The following is a 16,104-nucleotide window of genomic DNA, read 5'->3' on the forward strand; positions in this document are numbered from 1 at the left end:
CTCCATTGTACTAACATGCTGTGTGTTAGCTGCTCTGTAGTAACAAATATTTGGACCTTTTTTGAAAGTACATGTGAAGTAATGTATCTTCCTTTTATAGAAAGTTAGGAACCTTGAATATCTTGCATGGATTGTACGTGTCTGCATAGAAGTTTCAATTTCAAGTCATTTGTAACCTATTCAGTAATAGGCACAGCTTTGTTCAAATGTGAGATTGTGTAGCTGCAACGATACTGAGAGTGTGGCTTAGTGCTCTGACAGTTTCGTGCAGTGCCATGGTTAGAAACACAGGCACATGCACCATGCAGTACCTATGAATTAAGCCTATGGAAGATACAGATCAACACAACAGCACATGCTCAGGGAAGCAGGGATACAACAGCAGCACTGTACTAGAGCTGCGTATTTGATTTTTTATGGTAATATTCCCTCACCCCACGTAGTTGCTTTTTGTCCAGGACTTCTAGATGTCTGGCATGCTGTCGCACTGCCAGGTATCCAGCAACACAGTTACTTTGCTTGGTCTACCAGATATCTACACTCCTGCATGAGTTAATTGCAGCAGGCTGTGCTAATGTGGAAGGGGCAGAGGAGAAAAGGAGCCATGAATTCTTTTTGGTTCCTATGATGAATCTTGGAACGCTGTGAATGTGGGGAGCTGTGTCTCCTGGCTCCTATATCTGTTCTTCTGTGTGTTCTTCACTACTTTGGGAGTTTTAGAATCTGTCTTCAGACCTGTGCCCCTGAAATTGAAAAAAAAGTAGACAGAACTAAAAACCTACCCTTATTTTTGCTTTCAGGTCTTTCAGTTTCTTTTTATTTTCCCTTTTTTTGTTCTGTCTTTCTTTCCATTTTTGCAGACGTGGAGGAAAAAGACGGTCAATAATGTCATTTTCTTCTACATTAATATAAACTGCAACATCAGGACAGAGTCCTCGTTCTGACAAATACTGGGCTTCATCTAAAGTACGAGGGAAACCATCTAGTATAAAGCCTGTGGACCTAATTGAAAAAAGAGATATTTATCATTATGCAATGTAGTTTAAAGTGCATCACTGAGAAACTGCAGTGAATTTGAAAAAAAAATAATTTAACTCTCTTATAATAATAAAATTTAAAAATTATTTTCATGTATTAACTTCACAATGTAAAAGTGATACAACACTATATTTTAATTGTTGTACTATTGCATTTATTTCTTCTGGCGTTTTAATGTGCAGAGATAAAAAGTTACTTTAAAATAACTTTAAAATAAATAAATAAATAAATAGTGTCCTCAGTATTATTTGTGTGACCCTAAAACCTGTACTTCTTAGCCACTGCTCTCAAAGAGAACATGCCCCAAGCATTATTTTGGTAACATCTGTCACAGCACTTTTGTATTTGTGGACACATTGGATGATATACTTCCTAAGATTAATTAAAGAAACAGAGAATCTAATTACAGTTACCGGAATGGCTCTTTATTCCACCAGTCAAGGACAATGTTATCAAGTACTTCTGGAGGCAATGCCTCAGAATCCATTAGATTTGCTTTGATTGCTTCTTCCTCGTCAGTTAACTCCACTTCCTTTATATAAAGAAAATCCACAACAAATGAAAACAAACAAACAAAACAGAAAGAAAAAAGATGTACCTGAGAGAGTTGCTGTTCTTTTTGACTAACTAAGGCACTAGTTACAGTCTTCTTTTGACTTAATCCAGCAGAAACAAAGTAAACTCCTTTGCTACATTTCATTGTACTACATTATACATAAAATTAGTGCCTGGAATACTTGTGGGTTATTTTCTACATGCTTGAGGTTGGACATTTCCCTAGAGTTTGGATTTGCAATTTTCTATCAACCTGAAAGGCACAAACTTTGTGCTGGCTATACTAGGGGTTAGCTTTCCCATAACTGAGTATGGCATCTGCCCCTAACTGGCATTAATCAATTCATCATTTAGAAGCACTAGATGTAAAAGTGGGCCTCAGAAACTTAGAAAATACATCATAGTTTCGTTAATTGCACATGGTAACTGTATTAAAATAACAACAAAGACAACAAAAATTGTAGCACAACATCGCATAATAATTTAGCTTTACAAAGCACAGGTCCCATGGGCTACATTTACATGACTCTCCAAGAGCAGTGCCCAAGGTGGCCATGAGTACAGTATATTTTGATGTCTTCTCGCCTTTAATTTCCATTATTGTCCAAATGGCTGCCTCATAAACAGCCTGAAGGCTGCCTGCAGATAATGCAGAGAGGTGCTTGCTCTAAAAGCTGGTCCCAAAGGTGCAGCTGTTAGGTGTAGTACCTAAGCCTAGGTCTGATCTGGCCTTGTGGATTGAACATCCATTAGCAGATGAAATGCATTAGGCATGTTTCTGAAGTGTGTTGTGTTTAGCTTCATTCAAGATGAATTCAGTTCATGTACTCTGAAACTGCTCTACGTGAACTGAAAAGGTGGGAACAAATAGATTTGCTTCTAATGTATGCTCTGGGCAGAAACTAAAATGTTAACTAAAATGTAATGCTGTCATTGTTTGACAAGGAGGTTGGATATCACAATTATCATGCACTTGAGTTGAACACTCACAATGTTGCTGTTCACATGAAACAGAATTCATGAAAATTAATGAATTCATCTTACTGATAAAATATACTTCAGGGGTGGTGAAAAAGTACAGTTTTCATTGAAAAGTGGTAAAATTAGCAAGATGACAAGAGAACAGATGGAGGTTCTGTTAGAAATCCAAGTGTCCTGATAGAATTAAGTTCTTCACTAACAGAAACATCTTAGATAAACCTCTCAGAAACATATACATTATTCAACAGGCAAAAGTGGAAGTATTTTAAGCTAGTGCATGACAAGCTCAAAATCACTGCTGTATGAAACCTAAACCAAGCACAATTGTTAAATATTTAATTATACATAGGCTCAATTCAGAGGAATAGAAACTGAAATTATCTTTTTTTTTTTTTCTCCTAATTGCCTACAGGAAGCTTTCCACTTAGTTTTACATGTTCTCATGCTGGAAGACTACACTGGTTTACATCAGATGTGTTCCTTTTTTTTTTTTTTTTTTTTTTTTAAGAGCAATTTTCACCTTTTGATGTAATCAAAAGAAAGATGTCAAAGAAAGGTATGTAGGATTACTGAGTATGGGCACATGACCAGATACCACAAAGGTAACATTGTTCTACAAAGCAGTAGTGTTATTAATGACTAGTCAAATGCTGAGCATTCAAATACAAAATCTAGCTTTTAAGATTTTGTGCAAAAATAATTTTTCAGAATGTGAGATTGATATGGTTGAGGATGCATTTCTCATAGAATGGCTTCCTGACACACTGCAGTAAAAAGGGATGACAAGAGGATATAAGTTGATGATCCTGGATTAGTTTACATCAGTCACAGTGTCAAAATACATACTTTTAAAAATATACTGGAAGTATAGACATTAGAAGCCAGAAAGATATCTTTGTTACTCAGCTGCAGTATTAACTTTTCATGGAAATATTTCACAGAGGAAAATATTATTTTCTAGTTAGTTGAGATTTTTTTCACCTGAAAACAGAATGGCCAAGTTCATAACTGAGAAATCTGTCTGGTATCCTTTAACGAATGCAATATCTTTTCTGCCCTACTTCTATAAAAAATCTTACTTCCAAAAAGTCATCTATATTTGTTTAAGATGCTGCTAAATGAGTTTGTCTTTTAATGCCAGTGGCCATGAAACATCCACTTAACTTGCATCCAAAGTCACCTAGAGATAAAACTTAACATGCAGCTAGGTATTCCTCTCTTTCAGCAAATGAATTTAAGTTGTCCCCTGAAATTCTCTTGGGAATTCAGTATAAAGTTCTGCTGTACTTTCCTCATTGTAGGTAGTCACATCAGCCTAAATTGCTCAAGAATTTGTTAGCATGACCTGCCAGAAAATAAAGCAATAACCCTCACTAACAAAAGGATCCAAGGTGGTTCAGGAACGCTCAAAATGATGGTAGGGAGCTGCTTGCCACAAGGACAAATTTGAATAAGAATTCTTATGTCTGACATTGATTCTGATAATGTAGCCTAAAGAACCTGAGAAAATGCTGGAAGCCACAGGTCTAATGAAGTGTGTGTTTGAGTAATATTTCCTCTATTGCCTGACACAGGGTATATATTAAAAGATGGTAATATGGCATAATAGATACCTAAGAAGACAGAGCAGTAGCCACAAAGATGTCTTGAAAGAACTGTGTGAAGTGGGAGAAACAGCAAAACGCATATAAAAATGTGTCACTGACATCACTGTAGATGTGGTGTTGAAAATGCATCTGTATTTGATAAAATTATTGAGATGTGTATTCTGGGTACAGAAAAGAGCACCCAGTGTTTTGGTAGTTCTAAGGAGAATGTTGCCAGGTGAAAAATAGGTCATTGGCTCTCCAGACTGGTTAAAGCTGCAAGGGCTTGGCTGACACACTAAAACCACCACAATAATATTTGCTCGCTAAATTCCCCAGACTGAATGCTGTGTTTTGTTTGCCTTGTAGTATTTTTGCTTTGAATATTATAATTGACTTTTACCTGAAGCTTCAACAGATATATTTGAAGGATTTGAGTGAGGAGAAGTAGTGGGTCATTGGAAAACAGGATAATCATACAATCTGGTGGTAATCATACCCAGAGAAATGCTTAGGCAGTCCATGATCTTGGAAACTATGCCCTACAGTGTTGGCCTACAAATGGAGCTATGAACAGGTTTCTAAAGTGAACTGCAATTATATCAGCTGTATTTTGGTCATGCCAGCAGATAAAGCACTTTACAGCAAGTCTGAGAAAAAAATACTAATGTAGAAGAATTTTGTTTACCAGGAGATAAAAAGCTGATGAGGAAAAAAAATACTAGCAGAAGTGCATCAATGTAAAACATTGTCTTGGTGCCAAAAAAAAAAATATAAAAAAATAATGCTGACTGAGAGCCAGCCATAAACATCAGTGCCAAGAACATTTGCCATATTTTTGGCTGTGATGATCAAGTTGTAAACAGACTTGCCAAAATAACCTCCTCTTAGATTTAACTGATGAAAACCTGAAATTTTGTTCTGACATACATGATTTGATCAGTACTCCATCTGTGTCGAGGCATTTGCTTCCAGTATTACCTGCTCTTGTATTATTTCATCAGGAACACTATCTTCCAGTTATCAGGGACCCCTCCCTAACCCACTTTTCAAGGCAAGAGAAAGTGGCCTTGAATGAACCTTTGGCAGCTTCCTCAAGCACCTGAGAATGTATTCCATTCAGTCCCACTGAACTGTGTATGTTCAGATTCTATAAACGATCACTAATTTGATCCTACTCTGCTGCGTGTAGTACCACTATTTATGCATGCTTTCCTATTTGCACTGAGACCTAGAAGGCTACAGACTAGACTACGTGTAAAGACCAAAGTAAAGAAGGCATTCGGCATCTCAGCCTTTTCAGTATCTTTCATAAAAAGGCCACCTGCCCCATTCAGAGGCATACTCCGATTTTCTTTGTCTTCCTTTTGCTGCTGCTGTTCCTGTAAATATCCTTCTTTCTACCCTTCACTAGTTTCGACTCCCAATGATTGCTTAACTTCCTAATCCCATGCCTGGATGATGGTGTGTATGCCTCCTCCATAGCCTGCTTCCCCTCCTGCATGTTTCCTTAGATTCTGTACTAGGATCTCTTTGAAAGTCTTTGATGACTAGTAACATGAAGAAACATGACAGCTATCAGGAGCGCAAAAAATGGTTCTTGGAATGTGATGCAGAGACTTCTTTCTTCCTGAAACTTTGAGAGTTGGATAAAACCTTATTTGTATTGTCTAGAAGGTAGATTTTCAATTTTCTTGTACTATGCATTTTTGAAAGATCTTTATGTTGCATACCTGTGTGTAGTGATTTCTTTACACAATAAAGGCTTTTATCATATCCATTGCTGTCTAAAGAAAAAATCATTGACATCAAAGCCTTGCATTTTTTTCCCAGTATATTACTGCCTAATAAAAGAAATTGTTGTCTTCTGGTAAACATTTATGTAAATGATTATTGCTAAACATAAATGTTTATTGTTTGGGGATGAGAGAGGTTTTAGAATGCATATATATAACAATTTACAGTCACAATTCAAACTTGTTAAGGAAAACACCCAATTTCCTGAAAACTATCGTTCATGAATTATTTTACAAGTATTATGATTATCCAGCTATTTGAAACATTTTTTTTTTTTAACTATACAGCATATTTCATCTACCTAAGAATTTTTTTTTCTGTTTAGAAACTCCTCTGACAATAAGTGAATGAAAGACAACAGTACAATTCAGATAATAAAACATATCAAAAACAAACATACAAAAAACCCAAAACCATAGCTTACTCTGGTATGAACATTGAAATATTTCTGACTTTTTGACATGGAGTGGTCAGACTGAAGGGGTGGTTAAGCATTCTATTCTTTTTGCCCCAAGACAGTGCACAGAACACTGCTGTTGAACATTTCTAAACTCTGTGTAATTAGTGTAGGTGTACCAGCCTGAACCTACAGATTATAAGTACTTGAAGAAAACCATACCTTCCCATTATTATTCTGACCTTCATTTTTTTCTCTATTTGTCTTCCTTTCTCCCATTTAGTAACTCTAGTATTTTGAAAGAAAAAAAAAAGACAAACCAAAACAACAACAAAAAAGCAACTATACATAATTCTTACAAATGTTTGGGAGAATCTTTGTGGCATTCATAAGAAAACACAGTCAATATGTGTATTGTTTTATTGGAAAGAACTGTTATTCCCAAATTTTATCAAGTAAATAATTTAACATAAGCACTTTTTACCTAGCAAGAATTTTATAGGTAATTGCTAGTCTGGTCTGAAAATGGTTATGTTGTGTACAGACACAAAAAAAGTTCAGATTATTACCTGTTTGTTTTCTTCATTTTCAGTTTTAGTCATGGTCTGAGAGAAGTCTTCCAGTTCCTGTGATAGAATTAGCATTTTATCGTCATCTTCTTCAGGTTCTTCATCAAAATCAGGCCCAAGTTTCTCTTTAACTTTGGGTAAGAGCAGTTCCTGTAGATATTCTTCAAACTGAATATGGAAAATACCGAATTTGTCTGCTAGCCATCGTGCACAAGTGGTTTTACCTGCTCCATGAGTCCCCAGTAAGCACACCCTTAAGGGAGGAGCCTATAGGAAAAAAATTGAATATTTTAAAATAATTTGGACTCCACAGCGCATCTCCTACTGTTTTTCAGTTCCAAAATATCATTGTAAAATTGCCTAAAAACCAGTCAGATTTTGCATTTTAATTTTTCCAGGTCTTCTGCTACCATTCCAAACAGATGACCCACTCTCTAGAAATACAAACAAATACACTACAGCACATGATGCCACTAAGTAAAAATGAAAACCCATTAGATAATTCTGGTAAATATGCACTTCTTTTACCCTTCTTCCAATTACAAAAAAAAAAAAAAAAGACTTAGAAAAATAATATTTGTGATTTATTATTTACATCATGTGATTATTGTATGCCCTTAAGATGTTCTCTTTTCTGCTTTATTTGCATCATCAAAACGATGCGTTAATTCAAATGTACACCATAAAGTTACTAAGGAAGCAACATGTTTTATTTGTTTCAGGGACTTGTGTGATATACAAATCATTAATTAGAAAAAATAAGTAATGATAAACAATTATAAACAGAAATGGAAAATAGCGATTATAATTTGTTATTATATGCTTCAAATATTTTTAAAGGTTCTCACTTGTATTGGTTCATTGTGAGCCACATACTCCTCAGGGTTCTTCAAAATTTCTCTCTGTATTCAGGATTTGAAAAATAATAAATCTTTTCTTGATATTTAGCTGCAAGTTCAGAGAGTCCTGGATAAAGGACATAATTCTCTTTCAGACTGACTGGACAAAAGTGTTTTGCATCTCCCATGTGCCTTTTCTTTTCCTTAGCTTTTTCTTCATCCTGAAAAGATTATGAATTTTTGCAAAAATTGTTTAAGTAGTTCACTCAGATTAAGCAGAGCAAGTAGGTTAGAACAAGTAATATCGAAAATGTCACCTGAGCATTGAATGAGAATGGTACTCTCAAAACACTTTATAAGCTGAGTATAAGTTTACGAAAATATGCACTATTTAGATTCACTCAAAAAACAAACTATCCAATCTAGTGAGACAATTATTGAGAAAAGAAGGACCATTTTAAATTTCAAATGTTAATACCATAGCCAGCTGTTGAATACTAAAATTAGGTTAGAAGTATCTATGATAATATCTTTTCCTGCAGTGTTCCTGAAACTCACTTTCTGTTGCTTCTAAATGTTAAAAAGCAAGTAGACCTCTTCAGAAAATCAGTGAGAGCTGATAGTATGAAATCTATTTATCCAATAAAATTACATTCAAAAAAATCTATTTAATACTGTTCCAGTACAGCACATAGATACTTTGTACTGTTAAATTTGGGAAATTCTTTTTATAAAACCCCTCTATACCATTAGAAAAAACACTAGCTACATTCATTCTGTCTATTAGCATGCGGTATTTATGCTTCCTGATGGAATAAAAGTACTATCAGCCAGAACATGGGAATACAATGAAACTGTTCTTGAAGCATGTGCTTACATTTATTCTGTAAGACAGCTTCAACTGGATCACACAAAATCAGGTGCAGAAACTGATTTCTCTGGGATACTGCTCAAACTGAAAATAAATTAAAATCAGATGATAAATGGACAAAACCAGCATGCTTACTTCTTCATCTTCGTTTTCCTCTTCTGCAATTTCATTTTCTTCTTCAGCTTCCACTTCAGCAACCAGGTCTTCTGCTTCCTCATCTAAGTCTTCAGCAGATAACTCCCAACCATGATATTTAAAAGGTTCTGAAAAGGTTAATTTTCTTCTGTTTCAATATTTTTCATTTAGCTACGTCAAAATAAATTCTCTGTGTCCATAAAAGTAAGCACATATGTGGAAGCAAATCACGCCAACCGTATATTCCATTTCTCCTACTGACAGAACAAAATGTTCTTCCCAGACGTATGAAATAAATATATATTAACGTATTGATTCTTCCAGTAATGAAATTGCTACTTTTTTTTTTTTTAAGTAAATTAGTATTATCAATAGGATCTCCTAGTGTGAAAGTATTATACAAACACATGCAGATAATGGCATTAATGTTTGCAACAGTTTCTTTCATATTGTTTTTTGGCAAAAGTCATCAGTCAAATTTTGATTATGAAGCTAGCATAATAGATGTTTTGGTTAACAAAACACTTGCATTGGAGTAACTATAGGAAAAATGTATTACTAATATTATTTATCCAGTACTCAAAATTGTTAGAGATTTGAGCTTTTGGGTTAAGAAAGTGTATTTGCCATAAAAATATTAACACTGCAAAAATTCAGTCTTGAAACAGTTTATGCAGGTGGATAGATTATTACACACACTGAAAGTCTCATTGACTTAAATGAATACTGTACATTAGTGAACCTGTATTATCTGTCCATTTCTCATACAGGTATCCTGGCAGAAAAACATAGAGGAAGTGACTAGGGAAATATGACATCAGAGTGTTTAGGGAGCTGTTATGTATCTATTTGTATGCCTGTATATGTGTTTCAAATATATATATTCCCCACTCTTCCAAGGTCTGGAAAGCTGTTAGCGTGCTTTTCAGCTTACCTACATGTGCATAAGATAGAACTGAGTTTAACCTCTCCCCCATTCATCATACAAGCTCTCCAAAATCCCTCTTGGTAAGTTAAATGTAAATCACATAAACAATATTACTTACCCTCCATAACCAGAACAATTTGATTAAGCAGACTTTCTGGAGTTTGCTCAGCAATCTCTAAAACAACAACCTGAACTTGAGACGAGTGCTTGATTTCTGACTCCACTATTTGCCAGTCATTCATGAAAAGGTCAATCATCCTTTTAATTATTTCCATTTCTGGTATATCTAGAAAATCATCCTCTTCAAATTCAGGTAGCACAATTTCTGAAAATCAAATCATATATAGAAGGCAATGTTCCTCTAAAATATTTTGCATTTAAGTCAGTATCATTATGCTTTAAGATAATTTTTATTTTCCTCAGATATGGTGGTATAATTTTTCCCTAATGCTTTTTTTATTTTTCTCTTCTAATTATAAATTATTATATTACTAGTTTAAGAAGATACTTTGAAAATGCCAGATTCATTATGTTGAAGTACTATATACTAATGCTTCTTCTCCAGGAACACAGACAAGTTTCAATTACTTAACTAAATTTGCATATGGTTATTTAAATCAGCACACAGATAAATATAATGGCTTTTTCTGCATAGCAAAATACAGTATATATAATAATTTAAAATTATGATTTAATGATGAACAGTTTTTGACAGACTATCCATATGGTCATACGTCACATAGAATGTGTCAATATAGGAAGAAACAAAGAATAAGAAAACTAGCACACACTGCAAAGAAACTTAATATTCTAACCTGGTTCAGGTTCAGTTACTAAAGACGTAGTGGATTGCTCAGGTTGCGTGCTAGGTATCTGTTCTTCTTCAAGTGGAGCATGTTCTGTTTATGTGAATATAAGTATAATGCACATTACTAGGTGTTTTTCCTCTCCTGCACAAGATCTCAACATATACATGTTAATAAATCAAACTTTCATTTACTTAAATAGAGGTACATAGATATATAAAGATCAACATGCCAACATTGCTGAGAAAATAGAAGATTTAGAGAAGGGAAAAAGAGGAGAGACTAAACAGAGAAGTTCACTTCAGTGTAAATATCCAGGATATGAGGGTGCTATCAAAGACTGAAATCCTAAATTGATAAATCGTAAACATGCAATATAAGAGTTATTAAACAAATTACAAATGACCCTTCAAACCGTAACTAACAAACGAGGCAAGACAGGTACACTGACATTATGATCCACCTTTTAAAAAATGATCTGTCGTGGAAATGTCTTGATTCCTGAATACCTAAGATTTAATCTCTGCAGATACACCTAACACCCTTTTGCTGTAACATGAAACAGAACTAGGTGTTAAATAGCTTGATATTTACATCTCTTTGTTTAGAGAACTGGAATACTTTCAATGTCACAACCAAATCTGTGACAGAATAAAGAGGGAATTTATTTCTGACTTTCAAGCTGATTTACTCACTAAACCAGGACACTTAGTAGTTATGAATCCATCTTTTCAACTGTGCATTGCTATTAACATATAGAAATTAACTCGGAGGTGATTTGCTACATATTCAGAGACAATTTGGTCATAAAAGTGTAAAGAAAAATTAAAGTTTAACAGATAATGGCATAAATTATGCACTATATATGAACTCAAAATATCACAACATCATGAATATCCTAAGGGAACCTCTGCCAATTTCAAAGAAAAAGTCTTTTTCTTCTCATTATGTTATTGACAATAACTGTAAAAACAGAAAACAAAAAAATGCTTGGAACATCTATTTGTACTTCTTCAATTTTATAAGTTGCTTTTAAATTCCACTAACTCTCATTTAGTTACCTGTTGATACATTTTTTTTTCCCAACAAAATGGATCAGTGTGATAAAATTACTGTGATAACACACTGTCCTGGAAGAAAGAGTTATCTCCCCTATTTATCCTACTGAATATGGGGAGAACATGCATGTATTGAGGGCTGAAGGTCCCGTCCGTGTCCCCCCCTGCACCTCCCAATAAAATAGTTGCATCATATTTGAAAGATACTGTGCTATTAACAGGTTTATCAGAAACAGCTTCTCTTACACTACTAGCGAAACCCAGCAAGTAGCAGCAGCCTAGTTGTACCGTGTTCTTGGATCATAACTTAGTGTGCTGTTGTTCCCTCTGCACTTTCTCAGCTAAGCACTTACAAGGATCTTAAGAATACTCTTACTTCAGTAGACAAAAGCATTTTAAGAAATGACTTATCCTTAAACCAATGACCTACTGAACCCAAATACCGGTGCTATGAAATACTACAGATGTATGTACATATGGAGTAATTTTAAGAAGTGCCAATAATGAGATGCAAAAGTGTAACCCCTTTCTCTGGAGGCCAGAAGTCATCTATAGGTATACAAGGAAAAAGACTGTGAATGTAGATACCATGTGCCCAGACAATATACTCTTGGACAAGGAGTACTATAATAATAATAATAACAACAATAATAATAACACAAAATGAATAAATAAATAAAATAGAAAAAAAAGTATATATCAAGGCTTCCCTCTGTGGAAACTTAAACTGAAGAACTCACAAAAAAATTAATTTTAATGAAGCCATGTCTGCATACAACACAGTTTAATGAGTAAAGGAAAGAAAAGACAATCTCTTAAATAAGTTGTGCAGAAATTTATACTTGCAAATGTTTAAGATTGTCCAAGCCTGTCTCATAATGCTTTCTCATGAAAAGTAAACAAAAGTTAGAAATTGAAAAAATGCATTGATTTAAATAAGAAATTCAAGGTACTATGCATGACAAACATGACAAAAACTTCATGTATGGTGCTATACCAAATATGTTACAGTTGGTGAGCAAAACAATAGAGAGCTGCTTCCAACACCATCCATTTGCTGAAAAAGCCAGAGGTAATTAAAAACTTCTTATTGACAGCAGGAGAACACATCAACAGAGAAGGAGAAACTCATCAGTTTGTAGGGCTGCATTTCATATCCATGTAGACCTTGTTAGGTCGTGAAAGTCCTGGTACAAAGTTCTGTCTCAGCTAGAAGGTACAGAGGTACCTAGATAGCATCATCACCTCCCTGTCTATACTATACCACAGCCTCCAGCAGCTGCAGTGTGTTGTTGCTACTGTTCCCCTTCCTTGCCCTCCTACCATTTTCAGCCCTGATTTTCTTCTTTCTCCTATCATTTTTCTTTTGTGTTCTGTTTAACAAGGCTGACATCACTCTCTTTAGCTCACAGACAGAAAAGAAGTTGAGAGCAATGACTGTAATGGCCTGATATTACTATAACCTTGCTGTATGCTGTGTTTGTCTTTTGCCAGAAATGAAGCTGCATGGAAGAGCTTGAACAGGGAACAGAGTGGATTTCTACTTTGCCATAAGTTTCCCCTCCTCCTTGTGTTTCTGTCCTGTTTTGAGAGCAGGAACAGACTTTGACACAAGCAACATTAGGGTCAGCCCATTCCAATGAAATTTCACCATTTTAAAACAAAAACAACAACAACAAAGAATGCCTTTAAAAGGGGACTTCTATTACCGTTTTTCTTTATATAACTTCCTACACCAAAAAAAAAAAAAAGAGAGATTACTAAAACTGAAAGCCTTACTTAATGCTTTGTATGTTAAAAGCTTTGATCGTTTTCTTAAAAATGCAAGCAGGGAAAACATTGAAAAAGTGGTTGTTGTTTTTTGCTTGGTTGGTTGGTTGACTGGTTTTTATAGTTACCCCCTGACATTAAGCAGGCCAATAGTCACTATGTGAAATTATAGCAATGTAACTTATGTTTTTTGTTTGCCCCAACCTGAAAACTCAAAAAAATGTGTTTCTGGTTCATAAAGAGTGAGACTGCCCTGTTATCGTTTTCTTCTTTAAGAAAATTAAAATGTTTCCTTCCAAAACTGAATGCTTCTTAATTTTCTATTGTAAACTGTTGAAGAAATATACAAATGCCACATTTCATTTTCCAAAATAGAACCTGCTCAAAAAATTTTATTACCAAGTACGATGTAGGTGGATTTTGATGATTAGATATCAGAAGCATTTGGGAGAAAATAGGACTAAACATAATAGCAAGTGTGGAGATGCTGTCTGACTCTTCTCTAACATGCTACCAACTAAAGCAACATCCAGAAGTGTTAATAGCAGCTGGGATATGGGGCTATGAGTGCCTGGCTGCCAAGGAACATATCTAACTAATTTTTTCTGACTTGCCTGGCTAAGCTACCTGTGAAGCTATTATATCAAAAGAAGTGCCACTGTTGTCTTCTAGAAGTAATCAAGCCTGTGCCCTGCCTCCAGTGAGTTAATTGCCAAAGAAATAGAGGTAGTGACTCTCGTTCTTTTGTCATCAGCCAAATTAAAAAAGATGCAAGCTTTCAGATACATTCCTCCTTCTGACATTCCTTCATGGCTTAGTAAGTTCAGCCCCTTCCTAGTTTGCTACTCGTGCCTATTTCTCCAACCCTTAATTCCATATATGAAGGCAAGCACTTAAAAGTTAGTATGACAATTCTGGGAACTGCAATGCCTACATCTCCTTTCAAGTCTAGGTCTTAAGGTGTAGTCCTTTAGAAATAGAGTAAATTCCTAGATACTTCAGTGTTCTTAAGAATTTTATTCTTCTTCCATTTACAGGGCTGAAGCTATTATTCACTCAATATCCCCATATACCTCTATTTTATATATGATAGACAGATATTAAATATATCTCGCCATCTATGGCAATTTGCATGCAGGACCTGAGGGCCCTGCCAGCACTGACTGTCTCCTGTTCCCCATCCCCTAGAGCGCCCCAACCCTGCCCAGGCCCAGGGTCCCACATAACCCTGGGACCATCAGCTCTTGCCCCACTGAGGCTGCAGCAGGGCCAGGCTCCAGCTCCCCAGAGCTCTGCCCTGCCTGGCCCCAGCCTCTGTCAAGCCAGGCCCACTTGTGGGCCCATGTCCTGGCCCAGACTCGGCCTGTCCCCGGGGAGGCACCTGGTGACCTGTGGCTAGGGTTCCTCTGGTGCCCCTGGCTGGGGCATTGGTACTGGGTCCTGGTGCCATGGCCCTCTGCACCGGTGGCCATTTTGTACACTGCTCTCAGCTCCTGACATGCTGTCGCTAAGGTGAAGGGCAAAACTTTATTTTAATTGAGCCACTTTTAAATAACAATAGGTTAAAGAAGCATTTTGGCAAGTATTGTTGTGATCTTTTATAGCAAAGAATAATTAATGCATTTCCTCTCCTCTTTTTACAGCTTTGAGCAGCACATAATTGTTAGACTGACGCCCCAGTGGCTAACCTTCCCTGCATTTGAGTGATTTTTAGTCCAAACGCACAAATGGGCATATCATTAAGCAGAAACACCATGCAGAATTCACATAATTTAATCTTGAATTAGAAATTAATTATTTTCTTGAAAATGTTTATAAACATTTTATTTTTACTAAGCTAAACATTCATCTCATCGCATTAGTTATCCTCTGCAATGGCACTGCTGTCTCCTGTGATTCTAAATAGCAACATGAAACTACCTTCCTTCTTATGTACGTTAAAATATGTTGTATAAATGCCATAGTTAATTATGTTTCAGTCTACAGTGATGTATTCCAAATGAGATAGACATCTAGCCAGGTAAAACCCGTATAAATCTGGGCGGCAGTAGTGCGTTATGTAATGATGATTCCATTAGGAACACAGATATCAAGAAAATAAGCAAAGGATACAGTAATAACTAAGCTACACTAACTGCTTTTTGCACATTATCCCTGGCACATTCACACTGTAGAAATCACATGTGCTGCCTTGTGAACCACAGACCTATTCAAAGGAATAATGTATGGAAGATGGTAATGCTTATTGTCTGGATCTAGCATTTGACAGAGCATCTTTTAGAGTCCCGCCCTTTAAAAACTTCTCAATTCTGAGCAGGTCATGAAAATACACAGGCAGAATAATGGATTTAAATGAATATGTGGCATCATCTGAGACAGAATATTGAACATGGTAACAAATCCACTCAATAGAGGTCTTCCCACATGAACCTTAATCTCAGGAACACTCACAATTCATGCTGTACCTTTTCTGATAGGCTACATTTATCAAGTGATGACAAGCAACTTTGATGTTCCAGGTTTGATTCTCTACTCTAGACACATAATTCAGTCATAGTACCTCTACCAGAGAGTTTTCTTGCTTAAGGAATCTTATCAAACAGCAATTGTTGCATACTTAGGGAGTTTTTAATAGATTACACAGGCAAATTGAAGAAATGTTTAAAAGAGGGGAGAAGTAACAAAAGGAAAAAAAAAAAGATTACATTCCTAGGGAAAAGGGACAACCCCAAAACCTTACAACCCAAATATTATTTTGTATTGACTCTGGTGTT

General features: G+C 35.6%; 1 protein-coding gene across 1 annotated transcript in view; it reads right to left on the reverse strand.

Annotated features, from left to right (window-relative positions):
• Positions 1 to 7,073: 7,073 nt before the first annotated feature.
• Positions 7,074 to 16,104, reverse strand: part of LOC121067308 (adenylate kinase 9-like) — a 42,235-nt gene continuing 33,204 nt past the window's right edge. The window contains exons 20-24 of the mRNA XM_040551643.1: positions 10,512 to 10,595; positions 9,815 to 10,021; positions 8,769 to 8,896; positions 7,772 to 7,983; positions 7,074 to 7,190 (exon numbers count right to left, since the gene is read on the reverse strand). Of these exons, the coding sequence (XP_040407577.1) occupies positions 7,813 to 7,983; positions 8,769 to 8,896; positions 9,815 to 10,021; positions 10,512 to 10,595 (590 nt within the window). The 3' untranslated portion in view covers positions 7,074 to 7,190; positions 7,772 to 7,812. The remainder of the gene's footprint in view (positions 7,191 to 7,771; positions 7,984 to 8,768; positions 8,897 to 9,814; positions 10,022 to 10,511; positions 10,596 to 16,104) is intronic.

This window comes from Cygnus olor, chromosome 3 (genome assembly GCF_009769625.2).
Source record: "Cygnus olor isolate bCygOlo1 chromosome 3, bCygOlo1.pri.v2, whole genome shotgun sequence".
Taxonomy (NCBI): Eukaryota; Metazoa; Chordata; class Aves; order Anseriformes; family Anatidae; genus Cygnus; species Cygnus olor.